The following is a 25,208-nucleotide window of genomic DNA, read 5'->3' as shown; positions in this document are numbered from 1 at the left end:
TAAAACCTACTTCTTTGTACAATGTTTTGGTCCCCTGACCTAATATCTCCTTATGTGGCTCGATGTCAGGTTTTGTTTGGTAATGCTCCTGTGAAGTGCCTTAGGATATTTTACTATGTTAAAGGCATAATATGCAATTCGTTGTTGAAATCTTTGGAGTTCAAGAATGTCTTTTAAAATGTCACTCCTCCTATTTCACAATCCATTTGTTGTAGTCTTTTCTCTATTTGCTAAAAATTAATAATTGTCTTTTTAAAGAATCTTTTTATTTGGTGTATATGCATTAACCTTTACTGGAAAAATGTATTATGACTTGTAGCAATGAAAGTGTTAGTAAAGTGGAACCAAGAAATTAAGAAGAGGAGAAGGGCGGCACAGTGGCGCAGTGGTTAGCACCGCAGCCTCACAGCTCCAGGGACCCGGGTTCGATTCCGGGTACTGCCTGTGTGGAGTTTGCAAGTTCTCCCTGTGTCTGCGTGGGTTTTCTCCGGGTGCTCCGGTTTCCTCCCACAAGCCAAAAGACTTGCAGGTTGATAGGTAAAATTGGCCATTATAAATTGACACTAGTATAGGTAGGTGGTAGGGAAATATAGGGACAGGTGGGGATGTTTGGTAGGAATATGGGATTAGTGTAGGATTAGTATAAATGGGTGGTTGATGTTCGGCACAGACTCGGTGGGCCGAAGGGCCTGTTTCAGTGCTGTATCTCTAATCTAAACGCCTCTTAAAGGAGGTAGAACGAGCAAATGTAGGTTGAACAGCAGTTTGTAATGACCAGCGGTTTTATGAAACTGCTGTGAAATCAGGCTCAAGTGAAGTTCTTTGGGTTTCATTTTGTAGCATTTCAGGCCACATATGGTTAAAGATTAAAGCTTGAGAGTTTCTAAATATTCTTTTCTCCCCTAGAATTCTGGTGGAATGTATGGACAGCAGGTACGTCAAGCAAATCCAACTCAGCAATATGGATCCATGTCACAAGCCCAGGTATGAGACATTTTTATTTTGGCCCTTGAAACTATCTGCTCCTTTACCTAACCTCAGTGCAATTTCTAGTGTAGCCTCTTTGCTCTGATAGAGAAGTTCTGCTAATTCAGGACAGGCCAGCTGTAGAACCAGGATCTCTGCGGCTCTAATACAGTATGCTGCATTTGCCCACAGATATGCTAATTGTTTGTCCACTAAAAGCATATTTAGTTTAGTAGAGGGCAAGTGCTGAACAATAATTAGGGTGGCGCAGTGGTTAGCATCGCAGCTTCACCGCTCCAGTGACCCGGGTTCAGTTCTGGGTACTATCTGTGCGGAGTTTGCAAGTTCTCCCTGTGACTGTGTGGGTTTCCACTGGGTGCTCCGGTTTCCTCCCACAGCCAAAGACTTGCAGGTGATAGGTAAATTGGCCATTGTAAATTGCCCCTAGTGTAGGTAGGTAGGTGGTAGGAGATTTGAGGATAGGTGGGGATGTGGTAGGGAATATGGGATTAATGTAGGATTAGTATAAAAAAAAGGGTGGTTGTTGGTCAGCACAGACTCGGTGGGCTGAAGGGCCTGTTTCAGTGCTGTATCTCTCTATGACTGTATGACTCTATGATTAATAAGTGGAAATACATGCTTGGGATGGTCAAATGTAGACCAAAGAAGTCTGACTCTAAGAAAATTAATATAGTAAGTAAAATAGAGATGAAGAATAGCCTCTACATATTATAGGAAAAGGTGAAAGCCTTCAATGTGATAACTATAGAAATATAGAGAAGCACGTTAAAAGGATGGTTCGAGGAGCAAAGAAAGACCTTAGAAAAAGTCTAGCCATAGTCGTAAAACATAATAGTAAATTCTTTCAGTACCTTAACGGTAATCAAGGAAATGATGAGAACCAAAAATATGTCAATGGTACTGCTAGTCAATAATCCAAATGGTTACATCTTTGAGTATTTATCCAACAGCATTAAGGGAAACAGTGGAGGACATTTGTATGGCATTGATGGTCATTATGAGGGAACTGTTGAATTCTCAGGAGCTACCAGTAGGCTGGCAGTAGGCTAATGAGTAACAAAGCAAATACAATAGAGTAAAGGAATCAATTAGTAAGAGTAAACTTGACGGTCATCTGTGCAATAGTAATTCTGTCAACATGAATTCAGAATGGAAGAACCTATCTGACCAACTTTCTTGATTTTTTTTTTGTGACATCACAACTGAATTTTGAAAGGCCAACAACATTGGTGTACCTGTCCAAAGAAAACTTTGGATAAAGATCTAAATGAAAGGCTAATGGTTAAGCTCAGTGTCATGGAAAGTCAGGATAAATTTTAGAAATGGATAATAAATTGGTTAAATGGTTGAAAACTGTAGGTAGTGCTCAATGTAGTTATGAGTGACAGGGTAGGGATTAATATTGAGATTATCACTGTTTCAAATTTTGATCAACACCATTGATTTACAAACTCTATGCAAATTGATTCGATTAAATTAAAATTAGCAAGTGATATCAAACTCAGACAGTTAATACTGAGGTGCCAACTCGGTAATACAAAATGAATTGAACACAAGATGTATCAATTGCAAATTAAATGTAATACAGACAGGTATAAAGTGCTGCATATGGAAAGGAAAAAAGGCACATTCTATTAATAGTGTCAAAACAGCAAAAGCTGAAGTTGAAAAAGATCTGTGGGTCCTGATAGACTAAATTCTCAACTTATCCAGCCATCACAGAGCAGTAATCAGCAAAGCAAGTTGAATGCTGAACTATATAGCCAAAACTGCAAACTAAAAGTCAAAGTAAGTCGTGTTGTAACAATACTTGGTGGCCAGACCACACCTTGAGCATCATGTTCAGTCCTGCTCACCGAGACCAAAGGAAAGCGTTCAGGACTGGCAGCAGTACATAGAGAAGGTCTTCGTAGTAGAATAATAGAAGTGAAAACCCTTGCGTTATTTAAGAAACAAACTGGGTGCCACAGTGGATGGACTTTAGCGTCTTTCTGAAAGAATGAATTAAATTAGGCCAAATGGCTTCCCTTGTCCAATTATCTTGATGATAACAATGACTACACTTCAGAAGTAATCATTGGATAGGATACACTTTGGGATTTGATATAGCACTATATAAATACAAGTTTATTTTATTTATGATCAATCTGTTGCTGAGAAAAATAGTTGGGGTGGTGGAGAAATATAACTTGACTTTAAATGGTAATGAATGGAATTTATTATACGTTGAGTTAGAAGTACAATAGTCAAATCAGGCCCAGAAAGCGTAGCAGAATAATGGAATGATTTGGATGGCTGCTTTTGTTCATGTAAAAACAACTGTTCTCTTCCAGAACATTTCCCAAGGATACACAAACTATGGCTCTCACTTGGGGATGCAGCCACACCCTTCGCAGACCAGCGGCATGATTCCTCCTGCCTATTCGAGCCAACCGTACCAGGGCAGTCACACGGCAAATAATCCTGCACTTGCAGATCAAGTTCGGCAGATGCAGCAACGACCAAGTGGTTATGTTCACCAGCAAGCTCCAGCTTATGCACACTCCATGCAAAACACACAGAGGTACATGATGTAGAAAATCTGATTTGCCAGGCCCAACTTTGATCCGGCCCAACTTTGATCCTTCCCACCGCTCAGTGCGTCCCTGTAGCTTTGAGCGATAGTGGAGTACTTAAGAATAGTAACACAATGAACTGTGCCTCTTCCCATTCTCTATCCCCACCCTTTTCATTTATTATTTGTCCTTTTTAATGATTGTCCACCATTTCCTCACCACATGGCGGGACAGACCTGCTAAACAGTCTTAAGAGTTATGTATCAGCTAGGCTTAGTCAGTTGTGCTCTCACTTCTGGGTCATTTGAGTCACTTACCAGGGGCCAACACACCCCAGTGCATTACAGCAGGAGTTCTGCATTGTCATTCACCTGAAATATTAAACTGAGGCTCAGTCTTGCCTGTTTTGGAGGTTCAGGTGGGTGTTAAAGATCTTCGACCTTTTCAAAAGAGGTAAAAGATTAAATAATCTTTCTACTGCTTGTGATACATTGCTGACATAGAATGCATCGTCATGTTTGCTTAAATAACAGCAACCTCACTTCAAAATTAGTTGTGTAAAGCATTTGAAAAGGCTATACATGAGAGAAACCTGTTCAAAGGAGAGAGTTGTGTGACGAGGAGGGAATTTCATCACATTTCAAACTATAAGTTTTAAAAAAAAATTTGAGGTGATTAGTCATTTTATTAGTTTTACTCCAACTGCCAGTATGGCTAAATATGCAGACATCAGGAAATATATTTTGAGGGCAAACTTCTTAAAGGTGATTATTACTGAATTTAAGCACCATTTAACCCAGCTACTTGCTTTGTTCTGAAGTTAATCTAGTAAGGTAATTTGAAAGAAGAGGTAACGTTTCATTTTCAAGTATGAGAAGCAGGTTTTTCTGATACCGGAAAAAGACAGAACAATTTAAAATCTTTGGCACAAGTGGCCTGTAAGCATTCCTTGTGTTTTAAATTCTGTGGAAGCTTGACTACCAATTGAAGTGGCCCCTTTCCATGAGTCTCCTTATGATCTACACTTCAGACAGTTCAAGAATAAACATGTTATCAGTTCATGGTTTAGGATATAAATTGCAAAAATGATTTATGAAAAGTAACATAGGTAGTAGCAAGAGAAAATACAGCAGTTTACACTTATTGCAGAACTTTTACTTTTGTGACACTTTGCTAACTCTACTGATGGTCTTGTGCCATACGTAACTGTTATGCATGAAAATCTGTAATGGCCAATGGAGCTCCATAAGACCATCTGCACTTGAGCTGTGGTCCAGTGGCACAAAAAGAACTAAGACCTGGAAATATACTACCTGGAATATGCCTCTCGTACTCCTTGAAGTTGTGTACATATCACAACTTCTGCATCACCAACTCGTTCTTTCAAACTAAACCCTGTAACCAGGTTTCATGGAGACACCCAAGATCACATCGTTGGCACCAGCTGCACCTCATCGTCACAAGGCGAGCCTCTATAAACAGTGTTCAAATCACACGCAGCTTGCACAGTGCGGACTGCGACTCCGACCACTCCCTAGTGTGCAGCAAAGTTAGACTCAAACCAAAGAAGCTACATCACTCTAAGCAGAAGGGCCGCCCGCGCATCAACACTAACAGAATTTCTTACACAAAGCTGTCACAAAAGTTTCTTAATTCACTTGAAAAAGCTCTTCAAAACACTCCTGCAGGGGATGCAGAGACCAAGTGGGCCCACATCAGAGATGCCATCTATGACTTCAGCAACGACCACCTTTGGCAAATGTGAGAAGCAGAATGCAGACTGGTTTCAATCTCACTCGGAAGAGATGGAATCAGTCAAAGCCGCTAAGCGCACTGCATTGCTGGACTACAAGAAAACCCCCAGCGAGTTAACATCCCTCGCACTTAAAGCCGCCAGAAGCACCACGCAAAGAACAGCCAGGTGCTGTGCAAATGACTACTGGCAACACCTATGCAGTCGTATTCAGCTGGCCTCATACTACACATTAGGTAAAGTGCAAGCTGTTTTGTGGCAGAGTCATGATGTACTATAGCTCCAATGGGCAATTCCTGTAATTGATAGGATTTTCGGAGGCAAGGAGATGGTCCTCACACTTCATGTAATGCCCTCGGAGTGATCTGAAACTTGGACATCCCATCAATGGGAAGGTGATGAGGGTAGTGAATAGATGCCATTTGTGCAAACTTCCCTACAACCTTATTCATAATAACACTTAGGATGATGTATCAAAATACCTCAAAAGTGCTTTCAAAGTGTAATTACTTCTTTGTGGGCAAACTGAACAATAACAGTTGTCAAAATTCAAATTATAAGGCAGTCTAAATATTATCTATGAAATGTAGCCATTCCCCATAAATTTGTTTGCTGTTAATTTGTTTTGGCACATGTTGGAGAGGAAACCTGCAGCTGTCTTGTAGAATTATAATGACACAGCAGGCCATTCAGCCCATCGAGCCCATGCCAGTTCACCAGTCTGGCATGGTGAGATTCAAACCTCTGTCCCCAGCGCATTAGCCTACGCATCTGGATTACTAGTCCAGTGACATTACCACTATGCCACCGCCTCCCTGAAGTTGGTATTAAACGTGTCTTTTTCTTTTCAGGCTAACCCACCAACCCATGCAACAGGCACCCATGATGACAGGAATTAGTCATATGACCCCACAGAATGTTCACTCAACTATGAGGACAAATCAGTTGGGCCAGGAACAGCAGTACCTACGACAGCAGCAGCAGATCCTGAGGGTAAGTTGTAGCCATAAAATACCATCCTAAGTCTAATACCGATATATATCAATTAGATTCTAAATTGCTGACGAAACTAGTGGTCAAACAGCATTCAAGAGAACAGATTTGCTATGGGAAATCACCAAAAAGTGGGGGCAACTGAAACTTTTCTTCAGGAACAAAAAGGAAACCTGTCATTCTGAAGTTGGGTAGTTATAAGGATGTAAGTACTATGTTGCTTATGAATTGGAATGATTAGACATGGCAGACAAATGTATATAAATGTCGTGACATTTGAAGTGTCAGTGTGTAGATGGAGTATAAATGCATCGATCGCCTCCAAGAACCAAGCAGTGATATTAGAGTAGTTGATGTGTCTGGCTGACCTGCTGAGTATTTCTAGTAATTTCTGTTCTCATTTCAGAGTTCCAGCACTCCTAGTATTTTGCTCTTATTGAATTATGCAACCATATCATCCCTGTTTTTCCTAACCTTTGATTCAATTTCATCCAAAACATGAGCTTTGTCCCACTTACAATGACAGTTCTTCAGCTGTCTTGACCCTATGTCCTGAAATGGTCTCCTTAAACCCTCTACCTTGCCTCTCGCTCTTCATAGAATCAGAGAATCATCCAGCACAAAAGGAGGCAATTCGGCCCATTGAGTCTGTGCCGGTCCTTTTAAAGAACAATCCGGTTAGTCCCACTCACTCTTTCCCCATATCTCTACAATTTTTTTCTCCTTCCAAGTATTTATCAAATTCCCTTTTGGAGTCTACTATTGAATCTATGTCCACTGCCCTATCAGGCAGTGCATTCCTGATCCTAACCATACATTGTGTAAAAATAAAGGTTTTTCCTCATGTTTCCTCCAGTTAGAATTAGAATTAGAACATTACAGCGCAGTACAGGCCCTTCGGCCCTCGATGTTGCGCCGACCTGTGAAACCATCTGACCTACACTATTCCATTTTCATCCATATGTCTATCCAATGACCACTTAAATGCCTTTAAAGTTGGCGAGTCTACTACTGCTGCAGGCAGGGCGTTCCACGCCCCTACTACTCTGAGTAAAGAAACTACCTCTGACATCTGTCCTATATCTATCACCCCTCAACTTAAAGCTATGTCCCCTCGTGTTTGCCATCACCATCCGAGGAAAAAGACTCTCACTATCCACCCTATCTAACCCTCTGATTATCTTATATGTCTCTATTAAGTCACCTCTCCTCCTCCTTCTCTCCAACGAAAACAACCTCAAGTCCCTCAGCCTTTCCTCGTAAGACCTTCCCTCCATACCAGGCAACATCCTAGTAAATCTCCTCTGCACCCTTTCCATAGCTTCCACATCCTTCCTATAATGCGGTGACCAGAACTGCACGCAATACTCCAGGTGCGGTCTCACCAGAGTTTTGTACAGCTGCAGCATGACCTCGTGGCTCCGAAACTCGATCCCCCTACTAATAAAAGCTAACACACCATATGCCTTCTTAACAGCCCTATTAACCTGGGTAGCAACCTTCAGGGATTTATGCACCTGGACACCAAGATCTCTCTGTTCATCTACACTACCAAGAATCTTCCCATTAGCCCAGTACTCTGCATTCCTGTTACTCCTTCCAAAGTGAATCACCTCGCACTTTTCCGCATTAAACTCCATTTGCCATCTCTCAGCCCAGCTCTGCAGCCTATCTATGTCCCTCTGTACCCTACAACATCCTTCGGCACTATCCACAACTCCACCGACCTTCGTGTCATCCGCAAATTTACTAACACACCCTTCTACACCCTCTTCCAGGTCATTTATAAAAATGACAAACAGCAGTGGCCCCAAAACAGATCCTTGCGGTACACCACTAGTAACTAAACTCCAGGATGAACATTTGCCATCAACCACCACCCTCTGTCTTCTTTCAGCTAACCAATTTCTGATCCAAAACTCTAAATCACCTTCAACCCCATACTTCCGTATTTTCTGCAATAGCCTACCGTGGGGAACCTTATCAAACGCCTTACTGAAATCCATATACACCACATCCGCTGCTTTACCCTCATCCACCTGTTTGGTCACTTTCTCGAAAAACTCAAAAAGGTTTGTGAGGCATGACCTACCCGTCACAAAACCGTCCTGACTATCGCTAATGAACTTATTCTTTTCAAGATGATTATAAATCCTGTCTCTTCTAACCTTTTCCAACATTTTACCCACAACCGAAGTAAGGCTCACAGGTCTATAATTACCAGGGCTGTCTCTACTCCCCTTCTTGAACAAGGGGACAACATTTGCTATCCTCCAGTCTTCCGGCACTATTCCTGTCGACAATGACGACATAAAGATCAAGGACAAAGGCTCTGCAATCTCCTCCCTAGCTTCCCAGAGAATCCTAGGATAAATCCCATCTGGCCCAGGGGACTTATCTATTTTCACACTTTCCAAAATTGCTAACACCTCCTCCTTGTGAACCTCAATCCCATCTAGCCTAGTAGCCTGAATCTCAGTATTCTCCTCGACAACATTTTCTTTCTCTACTGTAAATACTGACGCAAAATATTCATTTAACGCTTCCCCCATCTCCTCTGATTCCACACACAACTTCCCACTACTATCCTTGATTGGCCCTAATCTAACTCTAGTCATTCTTTTATTCCTGATATACCTATAGAAAGCCTTAGGGTTTTCCCTGATCCTATCCGCCAATGACTTCTCGTGTCCTCTCCTTGCTCTTCTTAGCTCTCCCTTTAGATCCTTCCTGGCTAGCTTGTAACTCTCAAGCGCCCTAACTGAGCCTTCACGTCTCATCCTAACATAAGCCGCCTTCTTCCTCTTGACAAGCGCTTCAACTTCTTGAGTAAACCACGGCTCCCTCGCTCGACAACTTCCTCCCTGCCTCACAGGTACATACTTATCAAGGACACGCAGTAGCTGCTCCTTGAATAAGCTCCACATTTCGATTGTTCCCATCCCCTGCAGTTTCCTTCCCCATCCTACGCATCCTAAATCTCGCCTAATGGCATCATAATTTCCTTTCCCCCAGCTATAATTCTTGCCCTGCGGTATATACCTGTCCCTGCCCATCGCTAAGGTAAACCTAACCGAATTGTGATCACTATCACCAAAGAGCTCAACCACATCTAAATCTAACATCTGGCCGGGTTCATTACCCAGTACCAAATCCAATGTGGCATCGCCCCTGGTTGGCCTGTCTACATACTGTGTCAGAAAACCCTCCTGCACACACTGGACAAAAACTGACCCATCTAAAGTACTCGAACTATAGTATTTCCAGTCAATATTTGGAAAGTTAAAGTCCCCCATAACAACTACCCTGTTACTCTCGCCCCTGTCAAGAATCATCTTCGCTATCCTTTCCTCTACATCTCTGGAACTATTTGGAGGTCTATAAAAGACTCCCAACAGGGTGACCTGACCTCTCCTGTTTCTAACCTCGGCCCATACTACCTCAGTAGACGAGTCCTCAAACGTCCTTTCTGTCGCTGTAATACTCTCCTTGATTAACAATGCCACACCCCCCCCTCTTTTACCATCTTCTCTGTTCTTACTGAAACATATAAATCCCGGAACCTGCAACATCCATTCCTGCCCCTGCTCTACCCATGTCACCGAAATGGCCACTACATCGAGATCCCAGGTACCAACCCATGCTGCAAGCTCACCCACCTTATTCCGGATGCTCCTGGCGTTGAAGTAGACACACTTTAAACCAAGTTCCTGCTTGCCAGTGCCCTCTTGCGTCCTTGTAACCTTATCCCTGACCTCACTACTCTCAACATCCTGTACACTGGCACTACAATTTAGGTTCCCATTCCCCTGCTGAATTAGTTTAAACCCCCCCGAAGAGCACTAGCAAATCTCCCCCCCCCCCCCCCCCCCCCCAGGATATTGGTACCCCTCTGGTTCAGGTGAAGACCATCCTGTTTGTAGAGGTCCCACCTACCCCAGAAAGAGCCCCAATTATCCAGGAAACCAAAACCCTCCCTCCTGCACCATCCCTGCAGCCACGTGTTCAACTCCTCTCTCTCCCTACTCCTCGCTTCGCTATCATGTGGCACGGGCAACAACCCAGAGATAACAACTCTGTTTGTTCTCGCTCTAAGCTTCCACCCTAGCTCCCTGAATTTCTGTCTTAAATCCCCATCTCCCTTCCTACCTATGTCGTTGGTGCCTATGTGGACCACGACTTGGGGATGCTCCCCCTCCCCCTTAAGGATTCCAAAAACACGATCCGAGACATCACGAACCCTGGCACCTGGGAGGCAACATACCAACCGTGAGTCTCTCTCGTTCCCACAGAACCTCCTATCTGATCCCCTAACTATGGAGTCCCCAATGACTAATGCTCTGCTCCTCTTCCCCCTTCCCTTCTGAGCAACAGGGACAGACTCTGTGCCAGATACCTGTACCCCATTGCTTACCCCTGGTAAGTCGTCCCCCGCAACAGTATCCAAAACGGTATACCTGTTGTTGAGGGAAACGGCCACAGGGGATCCCTGCACTGCCTGCTGGTTCCCCCTCCTTCCCCTGACGGTAACCCATCTACCTACTTCTTTTACCTGAGGTGTGACTACCTCCCCATAACTCCTCTCAATAACCCCCTCCGCCTCCCGAATGATCCGAAGTTCATCCAGCTCCAGCTCCAGTTCCCTAACGCGGTTCTCGAGGAGCTGGAGTTGGGTGCACTTCCCGCAGATGCAGTCAGCAGGGACACTCTTGGCGACCCTTACCTCCCACATTCTGCAGGAGGAACATACAACTGCCTTAACTTCCATTCCTTCTATTCTAAATGCCCAACAAATCTACTGAAAAACCAAAAAAAAAAAGTCAAAACTTGTTAGGGTAGCAATCCAACGGACAGAACTTCTTAAATAAAAAGCTTACCTTATCAACACAACAGAGTCCTTTTTTTTTGGTTCGAGGAGGAGGGTGGGTGGGAGACACTACACGTGTAGTGTCTCGGGTACAGCCACCACCCAAATATATAGTTTTTACTTACCCAGCAGTCCCCTGGTCCTCCGAAAACAAAAGGGAATTAACTTTTAAACTTACACTGAAATTGACTTCCCAGCTGTAAGTTCGCTCCCGCACCTCCGCTACTGTCAAAGCTGCAGTCACCAAAAACTGAAATTGACTTCCCAGCTGTAAGTTCGCTCCCACACCTCCGCTACTGTCAAAGCTGCAGTCACTTCCAGTCTATTCATGTAACTGTAATTGCTTGTCCCTGGAACCATTCTCTTCTGTCTCTTCTCCAAAGCCTTCATGTCCTTCCTAAAGTGTAGTGCCCAGAATTGGACACAATATTCCAGCTGCGGGTGAACCAGTGTTTTATACAAGTTTAGCATAACTTCCTGGCTTTTGTTCTCTTTGCCTTTATTTATAAAGCCCAGCATCCCATATGCTTTCTTAACCGATGTTGTCACCTTCAAAGATTTGAGCACAAACATCCCAGGTGTGTCTGTCTCTTCTGGCACCCCCTTTTAAAATTGTACCATTTAGCATGTATTGTCTCTCCTCATTCTTCCTGCCAAAATGTCTGACTTTCTGCATTGAATTTCATCTACCATAGAAAGAGGCCATTCAACCCATCATTTCTGTGCCAGTGGAAAAAGAGCTATCCAGCCTAATCACAGTTTCCTGCTCTTGGTCTGTAGTCCTGTAGGTTATGGCACTTAAAGTTCATATCCAAGTATTTTTTTAAAATATGATGAGGGTTTCTGCTTCTACCACTCTTTCGGACAGTGAGTTCCAGACCCCACTACCCTCTGGGTGAAATCCATTTCTCCTCAGCCCCCCCTCTAATTCTTCTACCAATTACTTTGCCCCCTGGTTATTGACCTCTCTGCTAAGGGAAATAGGTCCTTCCTATCCACTCTTATCAAAGCCCCTTTTAATTTTATATACTGTAATTAAATCTCCCTTAGCCTCTGCTATTCCAAAGAAAACAATCCCATCCTATCCAATCTTTCCTCATAACTAAAATTCTCCATTCCTGGCAACATCCTCATAAATCTTCTCTGTACCCTATCTAGTGCAGTCATATCCTTGCTGTAATGCTGTGACCATAACTGTACACAGTACTCTAGTTGTGGCCTAGCTAGTGTTCTTTGCAGTTCTAGAATAACCTCCCTGCTTTTGTATTCTATGCTTCAGCTGATAAAGGAAGGTTTTCCGTATGTCGTCTTAACCATGTTATCTAATTGTCCACAGATACCTGAACATAGCATGACATGCACTCCAAGGTCCTTCTTTTCCTCTGTTCTTCTCAGTATCCTATCATTTATTGTGTTCCTTTGCCGTCCTTATTTGCCCTCCCCAAATGCATTGCCTCTCCGTTTGCCACTTTTCTACCCACCTGTCTACTCTATTGATATCTTTCTGCAATCACAAGGCCAATTTTTGTATCATCTGCAAACTTATAATCATGCTCCTTTCTAAAGTCTACATCATAGATATAAACAACGAAAAGCAAGGGACCTAGTACTCAGCCCTGCAGAACCTCACTGGAAACAGCCTTCCAGTCGCAAAAGCACCTGGCAACCGTTACCCTTTGCTTCCTGAGCCAATTTTGGATCCAACCTGCCACTTTCACTTGGATCCCACAGTCTTTTATGCTTCTATCATGTGTCCACCCATTCCATCCCAGCCTATGTCTTTTTAAAGTCTATTACTATCATCTTCATCATTAACACTTCCAAATTTTGTGTCATCTGCAGATTTCAAAACTGTGCCCTGCACCCACAAATCCAAGTCATTAATGTACATCAAGAACAGCAGTGGTCCAAGTACTGTATCCTGAAGAACTTTACTGGATGCCTCTCTCCAGTCCAGAAAACACATATTCACCACAGCTCTGTTTTCTATTCCTTAGTCAATTTTGTATCCATGCTGCTCCTGCCCCCTTTATCCCATGAGCTTCAATTTTGCTAACCAGCCTAAAATGTGGTACTTTATCAAATGCCTTGCAAGTCCATGTACATGACTTCAACTGCATTGCCCTCATCCACCCACTCAGTTACTCATCAAAAAACTCAATCAGATTAGTTAGACATTATTTGCCCTTAACAGATCCATGTTGGCACTCATTTATTAGTCCATGCTTGTCCAAGTGGCTTTAATTTTCTCCTGGATTATTGTTGCTAAAAGCTTCCCTACCACCGATATTAAACTGATTGGCCTGTAATTTTTTTTAAATTTGTTCTTGGGATATGAACATCATTGGCAAGGCCAGTGTTTATTGCCCAGCTCTAATTGTCCTTGAGGAGATGTTGGTGAGCCACCTTCTTGAACCGCTGCAGTCCATGTGGTGTAGATACACACATAGTGCTGTTACGGAGGGAGTTCCAGGATTTTGACCCAGCTAGTGATAGTGAAGGAATGGCAATATAGTTCCAAGTCAGGATGATGTGTAACTTGGAGGGGAGCTTGCAGGTGGTGGGGTTCCATCCATCTGCTGCCCTTGTCCTTCTAGGTGGTAGAGGTTGCAGGTTTGAAAGGTGCTGTTGAAGGAGCCTTGGCGAGTTGTTATAGTGTGCTGCTGATGGAGGGAGTGAATGTTTAAGGTAGTGGATGGCATGCCATTCAAGCAGGCTGCTTTGTCTTAGATGGTGTCAAGCTTTTGAGTGTTGGAGCTGCACTCATCCAGACAAGTGGAGAATATTACATCACACTCCTGACTTGTGCCTTGTAGATGGTGGACAGGTTTTGGGGAATCAGGAGGTGAGTCACTCGCCGCAGAATTCCCAGTCTCCCACAGGATTATTCTTCTCCCCTTTTTTAAACAAGGGTGTTACATTGTGATCCTCAGTCCTCTGGCACCACGTCTGTATCTAAGGAGGATTGGAAGATTAAGGCAAGCATCTCTGCAATTTCCACCCTTATTTCCCTCAGCAACCCAGAATACATTCCATTTGAGCTGGGTGATTTATCTGCTGTGAATAATGCCAACTTTTCTAGTACTTCATCTTTATTTTTATCTCATCCGGAATCCTGGCATCCTCCTTGTTAACATAGCTTTGGTACCACTGGTGCAAAGTGCTTACTTGGTACCTCAGCCATGCCTTCTGCCTCCATCAATAGATCTCCAATTTTGTCCCTAATTGGCCCCACCACTCCTCTGATGACCTTGGTTACTGTTGATATCCCTATTGAAGACGTTTTGGATTTCCACCGTCTATTCTTGTACTGTTTCTTTACCCTATTTATTTCCTTACCATTCTGAAAATCCTCAGTCCCACCTCTTTGAGTTCACTTTTTAAAAAAAAACACATTTTTGAGCTATTCAAGTTTAAAACTCTCAAAATACTGGTTAAGTTCAGATCATTCTAGATTAGATTTCATCTTCACCCAATCCACTCTTCCCCCACCACCACAAAGAATTGTGGGTATATACTGGAACTGAATCCCAGGAAAAGCTTTAACTACTCTCAGCAAAAAGAAAGTTCTTGAATTGGTGGTGTATGTTTTTCAGCAGCAACAGCAGCAGCAGGTACAGCAACAACAGCAACAACAGCAGCAGGTACAGCAACAACAACAGCAGGCCCAACAACAACAACAACAGCAGCAGCAACAACAACAACAGCAGGTCCAACAGCAGCAGCAGCAACAACAGCAGGCCCAACCCCAACCACAGACACTGGGAATGCAGGCCATCCCACCCCAGCAGTCCATGGTAAGCTCTATTATACCCTGATTATGATATTGAAGCAATATGATCTCTACTTTCAGAAGCAAGTGTAACGCTTTAATCTACCATAATTTATTATTTGAATTAAGTTAGTAAACACACTGATGGCCAAGTAATCTTTTGAGTTGGCCCTTGGGTCTTCCTTTTTTTCCCTTTCCCTCCTCCAAAGACGTGGTTCCTATGTCCTAACTACTAGCGGAACCAGAATGGATACAGGTTCAAACCTTGTTCTGTGCTGATTTTACTAATCTCAACTACAGCACTAGTTGGGGCATTGCTATTGCTCTTGGAGTGCCTTAACTAAGAAGACAAGTCATCCACCAGGATTCCTGCTCCTGGTCACATTGACACCTGCTGGAAAATGTGTATGTGTTGATGAGATTTTGTGTTCCCAAGATGTAAAAGCCTGTTGACACTTTTGAGGCTCACATGAAGGATCCTCATTTTGTCAAGGCAACTAAGCTGCATACGTTTCTGGGAGAGAAATTGAATTAATGATTATGGTGAGAAAACAAATATGAGGTTGAAATAATCAGCAAGTTCCTATCCTAAAAAGATGGTACAGTGAAAAAGCAGCATGTTTTAATGATTTTTTCTTCAGTTCCAGCGACAAGGAATGCAGCAGACACAGCAGCAGCAGCAGACGGCAGCACTGGTCAGACAATTGCAACAGCAGCTTTCAAGTAAGGTTAATGTACTTCCATTGGTTAGATATGCTTATCATAATGGGGAACAAATAGAGCCAATGGGGGACAAATAGTACATCATATTCTGCTATTCAGACTGTGACCCAGAGCCCCTTTAACAGTGTACCCACCTTTCCTCATATAGGAACATAGGAATAGGACTAGGCTGTTTAGCCCTTCAAGCCTTTTCTGCCGTTCAGTGAGATCATGGCTGATTTGTGACCTAACTCCTTATATCTGCCTTTGCCCCATATCCCTTAATACTTCTGGTTAACTAACATCTATCATCAGATTTAAAATGAACAATTGATTGAGCATCAATTGCCATTTGAGGAAGAGTTCTGAACTTTTACTACCCTTTATGTGTAGAAGTGTTTCCTAATTTCACTCCTGAATGGTCTGGCTCTAATTTTTAGACTGTGCCTCCCAGTCTTAGACTCCTCAACCAGCGGAAATAGTTTATCTCCATCTACCCGATCTGTTCCCCTTAAAACTACAAACAAATTACCCTTTAACCTTCTAAATTCTGGGGACAACAGCCCTAGTTTGTGTAATAAAAACAGAAAATGCTGGAAATACTCCGGTTAGGCAGCTCTGCTTGGAGTTCTCCTTGTGTAATCTCTCCTTGGAGTTCAGATATTATTTTGGGAAATCTATGCTGCAATCCCTCCAAGGCCAGTATATCCTTCCTAAGGTGTGGTGCCCAGAACTGCAGATGTGATCTAAAAAGGGCTTTCTATAGTTAAGCATGACTTCTATCCCCTTGTATTTTAGTCCTCTGTATATAAAGGCAGCATTCCATTAACCTTTTTGACTACCTTCTGTACCTGTTCCTAACATGCTTTATGTACCCGGACCTCCAAGTCTCTTTGGATTTCTATGGTTTCTAGCTTTTAGCCATTTAGAAAGTATCCTGTTCTGTCCTGTTTACGTTCAAAGTGGATGATCTCTCAATTGCCTACATTGAAATCCATTTGCCACAGTTTTGCCGATTCACTTAGTTTATCAACATGTGTTTGTAATTTTATTCTTTCATCTACACTAACAATGCTGCCTATCTCTGTGTCATCAGCAAATTTGGATCTTTGGCTTTCTATTCCATAATCTAAGTCACTAATGAATATGATGAATAGTTGAGGCCCCAGCATAGATCTTTGCACGACAGCACTAGTCATATCCTGCCAATTAGAGTACCTGCCCATTATCTCAACTCTGTCTCCTGCCGCTCAGCCAATTTCCTAACCAGGTCAATAATATGCCTTCAGTTCCATGAGTTTCAACTTTAGCTAACAGTCTCTTATGAGGGACTTTTATCAAATGCCTTCTGGAAATCCAGAAATATTCAAAACCAAAAAGTGAGACACTGGGAAATACCAAATAAATGTCAAACACATGGTCTGCAGAAGGTAGAGAAATGCACTGAATAACAGATGATTTGCTCCAACTAAATACTTGCATTCTCACACATAGCATAAGTACAGCAGGGAGTTTGTTCAGACCTCACTTCAAGTTTAATAATACTTAGCCCTATAAGTTGTATATTATTTGCACATTTAATTCTCAGTCCGACATTATCATTCAGTGAAAGCTACATTTTTCTCTGATTAAATTCAGTGTGCCCAAGTTTGTAAAATTAAGTCAGTGATAAAGCTGTTTGCCAAGCTCTAACTTTGAGCGAGATGTTAGAACAGGTAGGATTGCCAAAGCTGTAGTTGCAGATATTACATAAAGTGTAGGAACACCCTATTTGCTAAGCAGTACATATTTGGTAAAGTGGATGAATTGCTGACATGCTTAAATGGTTTAATTACTTAATTCTTCTTGACACTTTTGAGATGGATTTGTTCCAAGCTGTTTAAGTCTATTCCATGAAGATGTCATAAACCAGGAATCCTTCTAACAAAACCGACTATGAATCTTTGTATGTGCTTCATTCCCTTCCCACAGTTTTCTAAGTGAGCTAAGGTTCTCCCATCAATGAAAATTTCAGCTTTTGAGAAGAAACTAGGAGTAATCTTCTCCCTTCTGCCCTGCCGTAACCAGTATTGATGGGTGCATGAGATAAGCCCAGGATATTTGCTTGTTTGTGCTTTTCGTTTCTTCAGTGCTTGCCTTGATGACTTAGCTGAGATATGAAACCATTCCCAGCTAGGAATTTGCAGGCACCAGCCTACAACTTAATGCAGTAGAGAACACCGAGGAGCCCATAATATATGTTGTGATGCTCTGTGACCTGCAGAGCATTTGCAGCATTTTCTAGTTATATTTCAGATTTCCAGAATCCACAGTATTTTGCCTTTGTAATAAATGTCTTGTCTTCCTTTGGGAGAGGAATGGGGTGTGGTGGTTTATCTTTAGAAATGAAGCCAAACTGACAGAATAAATGAGCTCAACAGTTGCACATAAGCTTTCTTTGGCAAGGTTTCTTTCCTTCTGACACTGGGTCCAGTATGGCAGCTGTTTCTTGAGAGGTGATTTGCCGATATTTGAGTCATACTCATGTTTGTTATTTTGATTCAACAGATTCACAGCCACAGAAGAACGCAAACCCATACTATTAATAGCAGAGTCTCCTGAAATAAAAGAAAGTCTTCTCTGCTTACCACTTGGCCTGCCCTAGATTCTGTCTACTATTCTCCAAAGGAATGTTGCTGTTTTGATTGAAACTGCAGCATTTGACACAGGGTTACTGATTGTCCAGTGGAACTGGCTTCTTAATTGACCACTTCCTCACATATTTAACAGGTTGCTCTCAATGCGTATATATTCATGGTTAGAAGAATTATTTTTCAGCTTTAAAGAGCTGAGAGATGCTGGTATATTTTTTCCAATCTTCCTCCTCTGTCCCATCCCATCCTGTCATCTTCAATGAGAAGACCAGGAAGACTGAACCAGTGGACATCTGAGCTCAACAGTACTTCCGCTGATGTGCTTTTAATTAACAAAGTTGTCACGGACCTTGCACCTGAAGAGCGATCCAGCACAATTTGTAAACTTCCATGCAGCTCTGCTAGTTGCCAATGATGGAGATTCATAGGAGCTCATGTTGTTAGTGGAACTGTGACTCTTCCAGCAGTTGCACCAGTGCTGTTTTTTTTTTACATATATATGTATGTTTTATATTTATATATATATATATATAAATATATACATTTGTGTATATACATAGAAAGCACTCTGTGAACATTTATTTTTAATTGTTTTCATTAATGTTTCATATTGATGCTCTTAAAGCTAAAGAACCCAAGGAGTTACAGTAACCATTTTTTTCTCCTCATGCTTGGAAATCACTTGTTGGGGTATGACTCCACAGGTCCATCAACACGTTGGTAGCTCTCCATGTAAACATTCTTTTTATGTGAACTTGTACATTGGGTGCTGAACCACATGTTGCATCATAGCCAAGCTTGATCTTGTCCAAACAAGTGCACTTTCCAGGTTGGATCATTGGATAATGATCAGGAGCCAGAAACCAGAATATGTGGCCTTGGCATACCAGTAAAAAGGCCAGTTTTTCAAAGTGAGAAGAGAAATATTTTGACCTTTTTACATCAAGAGAGTGAGTGCAAAATGATTTTCATTTAGGTCTTCACTTGTCATTCCGAATACATATTTTGGATTGCACGGTGAGCTATTGGAATTAGTTTGTGTGCTGGGGAGAAAATGATGGTGAAGAGCTGTCTTATGTTGACACTGCATTTTTTCTACATTATATGCTTATTGTTGTTTCTTTGGTTAATTTGGGAAAAGCCAGCATCTCTCAGTCTGCTGATTTGCAAGTACTATTAGTTATTGAGAGAGTAAACATGCCACACCCAGTGCTTTGTATGAATTCAGAGTGTCCAGTGAAAGTAAGACCTTTGTAATAGAATGACAAAGTAGTCTATGAAGTATTGCAGTTGTTCTGTGCTCTTCGAAAATTCTTTTGCAGCTTTAGTTGTTGGCTCCTACCATTTGCTAACACAACTCAACTGGTTGAGAACAAAAGTTATAACTAGAGAAGAACAGCTGAATCATCAGTTGTATTATTGTATGAGTATGGAGCTACCAAAATTCGCTAGCTAGGGATAAGGTTAAACTGAGGAATCATAGAAATTTACAGCATGGAAGGAGGCCATTCAGGCCATCATTTCTACACCAGCCATCCAGCCACTTTCTAGCACTTGATCCATAGACTTGTAGGTTACAGTATATCAAGTGCATTGCCAGGTATTTTTTAAATGTTCTGAGGGTTTTTGTGTCTATCATCCTTTCAGGCAGTAAGCTCCTGATCCCCACCACCCATATGTGAAAAGATTTCCCCTCAAATCCCCTCTAAACCACCTACCTTTTCCTCTAAATCTAAGCCCCCCCTGTTATGGATCTCTCAACCAAAGGGAATAGGGCCTTTCTATCCACACTCTCTACACTCCTCATAATTTTACTCACTTCAATTAGGTGTTCCCTCAGCCTCCTCTGTTCTAAAGAAACAACTGTAGCCTATCCAATCTTTCCTCATAACTCAAATTCTCCAGTCTAGGTAACATCCTCGTAAATCTTCTCTACCCTCTCTAGTGCTATCACATCCTTCCTATAGTGCAGTGACCAGAACTGCATGCAGTACTCAAGCTGTGGCCTAATTAGTGTTTTATACATTGCCAGCACAATCTCCCAGCTGTCATATTCTATGCCTTGGCTACTAAAGGCAAGTATCCCTTATGCTTTCTTGACCACCTTATCTACCTGTCCAGCCACCTATGTACACAAATCCATTTATTGTGTATTCTCTTGCCCTGTTAGCCTTCCCCATATGCATTACCTCACACTTCTCTGGATTGAACTCCATTTGTCACTGTTCTGCTCACCTGACTAGTCCATTGATATCTTCTTGCAGGTTACAGCTTTCTTCTTCATTATCAACCACATGCCCAATTTTTGTATTGTCTGCAAACGTCTTAACCATGCCCCTTACATTCAAGTCCATATCATTGATATATACCACAAAATGCAAAGGGCCTAGTACTAAGCCCTTCGGAACGCCACTGGAAACAGCCTTCCAGTCATAAAAATGCCCATCGACCATTAACCTTTGCTTCCTTCCTCTGAGCCAATTTTGGATCTAACTTGCCACTTTGCCTTGGATCCCAGGGGCTTTTACTTTCATGACCTTATCAAAAAAGATTTGCTCAAATCCATATAGACTGCATTAAATGCACTACCCTCATCGACCCTCCTTGTTACCTCCTCAAAAATTTCAATCTTGTCAGTCAGACACAACCATACCCTCATACCTTTAACATATCCATGCTGACTGTCTTTGATAAATTCATGTCTTTCTAAATGAAAATTTATCTTGTCTCCCAAAATTTTATCCATTAATTTTACCACCACCAAGGTTTGTTGACTGGCCTGTATTAGTCGGTCTATCCCTTTCCCCCTTTTTAAACAATGGTACAATGTTAGCTATCCTGCAGTCCCCTTGCACCTCACCTGTAGCCAAAGAGCATTGGAAAATGATGGTCAGAGCCTTTGCCATTTCTTTTGCTTCTCGTAACAGCCTAGGATACATTTTGTCTGGGCCTGGGTATTTATCCACTTTCAAAGATGTCAAACCCCTTCATACTTCCTCTCTCTCAATGTTAATTTCATCTAATATTTCACACTCCTCCTCCCCGATAGCAATGCCTGTATCATCTTTTTTTTGTGAAAACAGAGACAAAGTATTCATTAAGAACAATACCAATGTCCTCCGCCTTCACACACTGGTTACCCTTATTGTCCCTATTAGGCCCTGCTCTTTCTTTAGTAATCCTTTGCTCTGTATGTATTTATAAAAATAATCCTTGGGCTCTCCTTGATTTTACTTGCCAGGATCTTTTCATGCCCTCTCTTTGCTTTCCTACTTTCCTTTTTAATTTTGCCCTTACACTTTTTATACTCCCCTAGGTGTTCTGCAATATCGAGCCCTTGGTACCTGTCATAAGCTTCCCTCTTTATCCTCTCCTTTAAGCCCCTTGATATCCAGGGAGCTCTGGATTTGTTAGTCCTTCCCTTTTTCTTTAAGGGAACATACTTGCTCTGAACACTAGCTATCTCTTCCTTGAATGCCTTCCACTGACCTGGCATTGATTTACCTTCAAGTAGCTATTTCCAGTCTACTTTAGCTAAATCCTATCTCCACTTAGTAAAATTAGCATTTCCCCAATTGAGAATTCTATTCCTGGTCTATCTTCGTCCTTTTCCATAACTACCCTAAATCTCATGGAATTATGATCACTTCTAGCAAAGTGCTGCCCAACTGATAACCCCTTCCACATGCCCAGCTTCATTCCCAAAAACTAAGTCAGAACCACGCTCTCTCTTAGGCTTGCTACATACTGGTTAAAAATGTTTTTCTGAATATATTTTAAGAATTCAGCTCCTTCTGTGCCTTTCACACTAATTCTATCCCAGTTCATATTAGGTTAGTTGAAATCCCCCACTATGACTGCCCTATTGTTTTTACACTTCTCAGCGATTTGCCTACATATTTGCTCTTTTAGCTCCCTCTGACTATTTGGGGGTGTATAGTACACTCCCAGTAGTGTGATTACCCCTTTTTTGTTCTTCAGTTCAACCCATATGATCTCATTTGATGATCTTTCTCACAGCTATAATTGTTTCTTTAATCAATATTGCGACCCCCTCCTTTTTATCCCTCTTTCAATCTTGTCTGAAAACTCTGTAACCAGGAAAGTTGAGCTGCCAATCCTCTCCTCCTTTCAGCCTTGTCTAATTAATAGCTACAATATCATACTCGCACACCTCAACCTGTGCTCTCAGCTCATCTGCCTTATTCCCTAGACTTCTTGCATTGAAGTGTATATACCATATAGCACTGCCAAACTCTCCTGTTGTCTATTTTCCAGCCTTTGTTTCCTCTGCCTTCCAAATATGCTTATTAACTTTCTGCTTTCCATTTTCAACATTTCTTCTCTCCACTCTAAATCAACTCAGTTTCCCATCCCTGTGTCAAGCTCGTTTAAAGCCTCCCCAACATCACTAACAAAACCCCCTGCGAGGATATTGGTCCCGATCCTGTTGAGGTGCAGCCCGTCTGGCTTGTCTAGGTCCCACCTCCTCCAGAAGCGATCCCAATGCCTCAGGAATCTAAAGCCCTCCCATCTGCACCATCTCTGCAGCTATGTATTCATCAGCTCTATCTTCCTATTTCTGTACTCACTAGCACATGGCACTGGGAGTAATATGGAAATTACTAACTTTGTGGTCCAGCTTTTCAATTTCTCTCCTAGCTCCCTAAACTCTGCCTTCTGGGCCTCATCCCTCTTTCTGCCTGTGTCGTTGGTGCCAATATGTACCACGACCTCTGGCTGTTCACCCTCCCCCTCAGAATGTCCATCAGCCACTCAATGACATCCTTGATCCTAGCACAAGGGAGGCAACATACCATCCTGGTGTCACATCTGCAGCTGGAGAAGGACCTGTCTGTTCCTCTCACCAGTAAAGTCCCTTCCACTACTGCTCTTCATCACACACCGCCCTCCCCCCACCTGAGCCACACATGGTGCCGTGGACTTGGCTCCGCCTGCATTCTCCAGAGGAACCATCACGCTCGCCAATATTCAGGACTGAATACTGGTTGGAAAGCGAGGTGCACTCATGGGATCCCTTCCCTATCTGCCTGGTCCTCCTTGTCCTTCTGGAGGTCACCCATTCCCTCTTACTGTACATTTTTAAGATGCAGGGTGACCACCTCCAGAATGTGCTATCCATGAAGCTCTCAGCCTCGCGGATACCCCTAGTGACTCCAGCTGCCGCTCAAGCTGCTCTAGCAGTTGTCACTTCCTAGTTGTCCAGGATTTCCCACATGGCACAGGATGTGACTTGCGTGGTGCTGAGGTTCCCTGCCATGCTTTTACTTTCTCGACTACTATCTAGAAACACTTGCCAGCTACTCCCCCGATTGCAGTGTCTCTCGCTTCCTCATTTGGACTGTTCCTTGTTTTGCAAAAGACCAGAACAACACCTCTTCTCACTCACCAAATTTCCCAAGTTAAATATTCTGTCAAAGCAGTCCTCCGAGCTGGAATTTGTGCACAAGCAAAAGTCTCCTGCATTTGTACAAGCAAAAAATCCAAAGGGCTGAGTCACCCCCGGCTGACCAGTTCTAACTAACCACCTAATTAACTAATTGTGCAGCTGCCACTAGCAGACAGCTTGTTTACCAATAAGGCTACAAAAGAAAGTACAAGTTAAGATAAATGCGAAGTTAAGTTTCAGTTACTGGCATCACGACTTTGAAAATTCTTATTTGGCACCCCAAAGCATTTCTGAATTTAACCCACAAAAGCAATTTGCAGTTTTTCCACCCAATGATTTATCTTTATTTTTTTTTTTTAATAGTTATGGGTTATAATTTCCACTCACTCAATGCAAATCTTCACCTTTGCATGAACTTTGACTCATTCCAAAGGTAATTTTAATGTAAGAAATTTTGTTTTAGAAAGCTGCGGGTACAAGAAGAGGCACAACGTGCAGAGCACGTTGTGCTTTTAACAGCAATCTGGGACTTAAGTATCATGGAAATAAACTACTGAAATTGAGTATATCTATAAGGGTGCGGGGGGAGAGGAAGGTGACAGAAAACTCTCCCAAGTACCTGTTGCTGAAGAAATTCATTGAACAGGTAACTAAGTGATGTGTAACAACATCCTCTCCCACACATGTAGAGTCAGCCAGGTGGAGAAAAGAATAGTCACAGTGTACAGAAAAAATACTTTCTATCTTGGTTTGTAAAACTGTACCCACATATTAAAAATTATGTACATTTTTGGTAATTGCTTTGTTTGTTTCTTTAAGAAAATTCTGATGTAAAAAGATAACATTCAAGATAGTGTATGTATAAAAATAATTGTACATGTGCTGTTTTTATATATAAAACACAAACACTGGTCAACATGATGAAGATGACCAAATGAATCAGAAAACCTGGGTCTCAGTTCTTTCTAAGACTTTTTGCATGCATTACATTTTTCATTAATTGCAAATGACGCAATCTATGCTATAAGGAGGGTAACTTTCCTTGTCACGATCAACATTTCTGCTTTTTTAAGTTATGAGACCTTATTGAAAGGACATGATTTTACTGCTGAAAGCTATACAACTAAACTTGTGAATTCACCAGTGTGAGGAAATCATTATTATGACCTGTAGTTTGCCACTCTGGGGCTGAACAGCCATTTACTGACTACATCACCGTCAGAAAAGCATTGGTACCTGTACGTCCAGTGAAATGTTTAGGAAGAGTAAACATGTTAACCGCTCATATTTGTTTTCTTAGGATAATTGACTGACAGATGCAGAATCCCATCATCCTGCTTAAGTTTGTCCAAGCCAATCTAATGAAAAATCCACATAATGGAGAGTTTCTGTTGCATGATTTGGAGTGCATGTTTCTCATAAGCACACGGGACAGTATTCCAGAATAGTAATCTAGTAACTCAGAGGCCCAGACTAATGCTCCAGAGATATGTGTTTAAATCCCACCATGAAAACTGAGGGAATTTGAATTCAATT

The 25,208-nt window shown here is 42.1% G+C and overlaps 1 protein-coding gene across 2 annotated transcripts in view; it reads left to right on the top strand.

Annotated features, from left to right (window-relative positions):
* Positions 1 to 24,610, top strand: part of med12 (mediator complex subunit 12) — a 153,935-nt gene extending 129,325 nt beyond the window's left edge. The window contains exons 39-44 of one of the 2 annotated variants that reach the window (XM_068047477.1): positions 907 to 984; positions 3,321 to 3,550; positions 6,147 to 6,288; positions 14,755 to 14,952; positions 15,569 to 15,650; positions 18,177 to 24,610. In XM_068047477.1, the coding sequence (XP_067903578.1) occupies positions 907 to 984; positions 3,321 to 3,550; positions 6,147 to 6,288; positions 14,755 to 14,952; positions 15,569 to 15,650; positions 18,177 to 18,214 (768 nt within the window). In that variant the 3' untranslated portion in view covers positions 18,215 to 24,610. Of the gene's footprint in view, positions 1 to 906; positions 985 to 3,320; positions 3,551 to 6,146; positions 6,289 to 14,751; positions 14,953 to 15,568; positions 15,651 to 18,176 lie in introns of both variants that reach the window. The other variant, XM_068047476.1, reaches the window with a different exon arrangement.
* The last annotated feature ends 598 nt before the right edge of the window (positions 24,611 to 25,208 follow it).

The sequence above is a fragment of the Heterodontus francisci genome, chromosome 15 (genome assembly GCF_036365525.1).
Source record: "Heterodontus francisci isolate sHetFra1 chromosome 15, sHetFra1.hap1, whole genome shotgun sequence".
Lineage (NCBI taxonomy): Eukaryota > Metazoa > Chordata > Chondrichthyes > Heterodontiformes > Heterodontidae > Heterodontus > Heterodontus francisci.
This window is presented reverse-complemented; position numbering and strand designations above follow the sequence as displayed.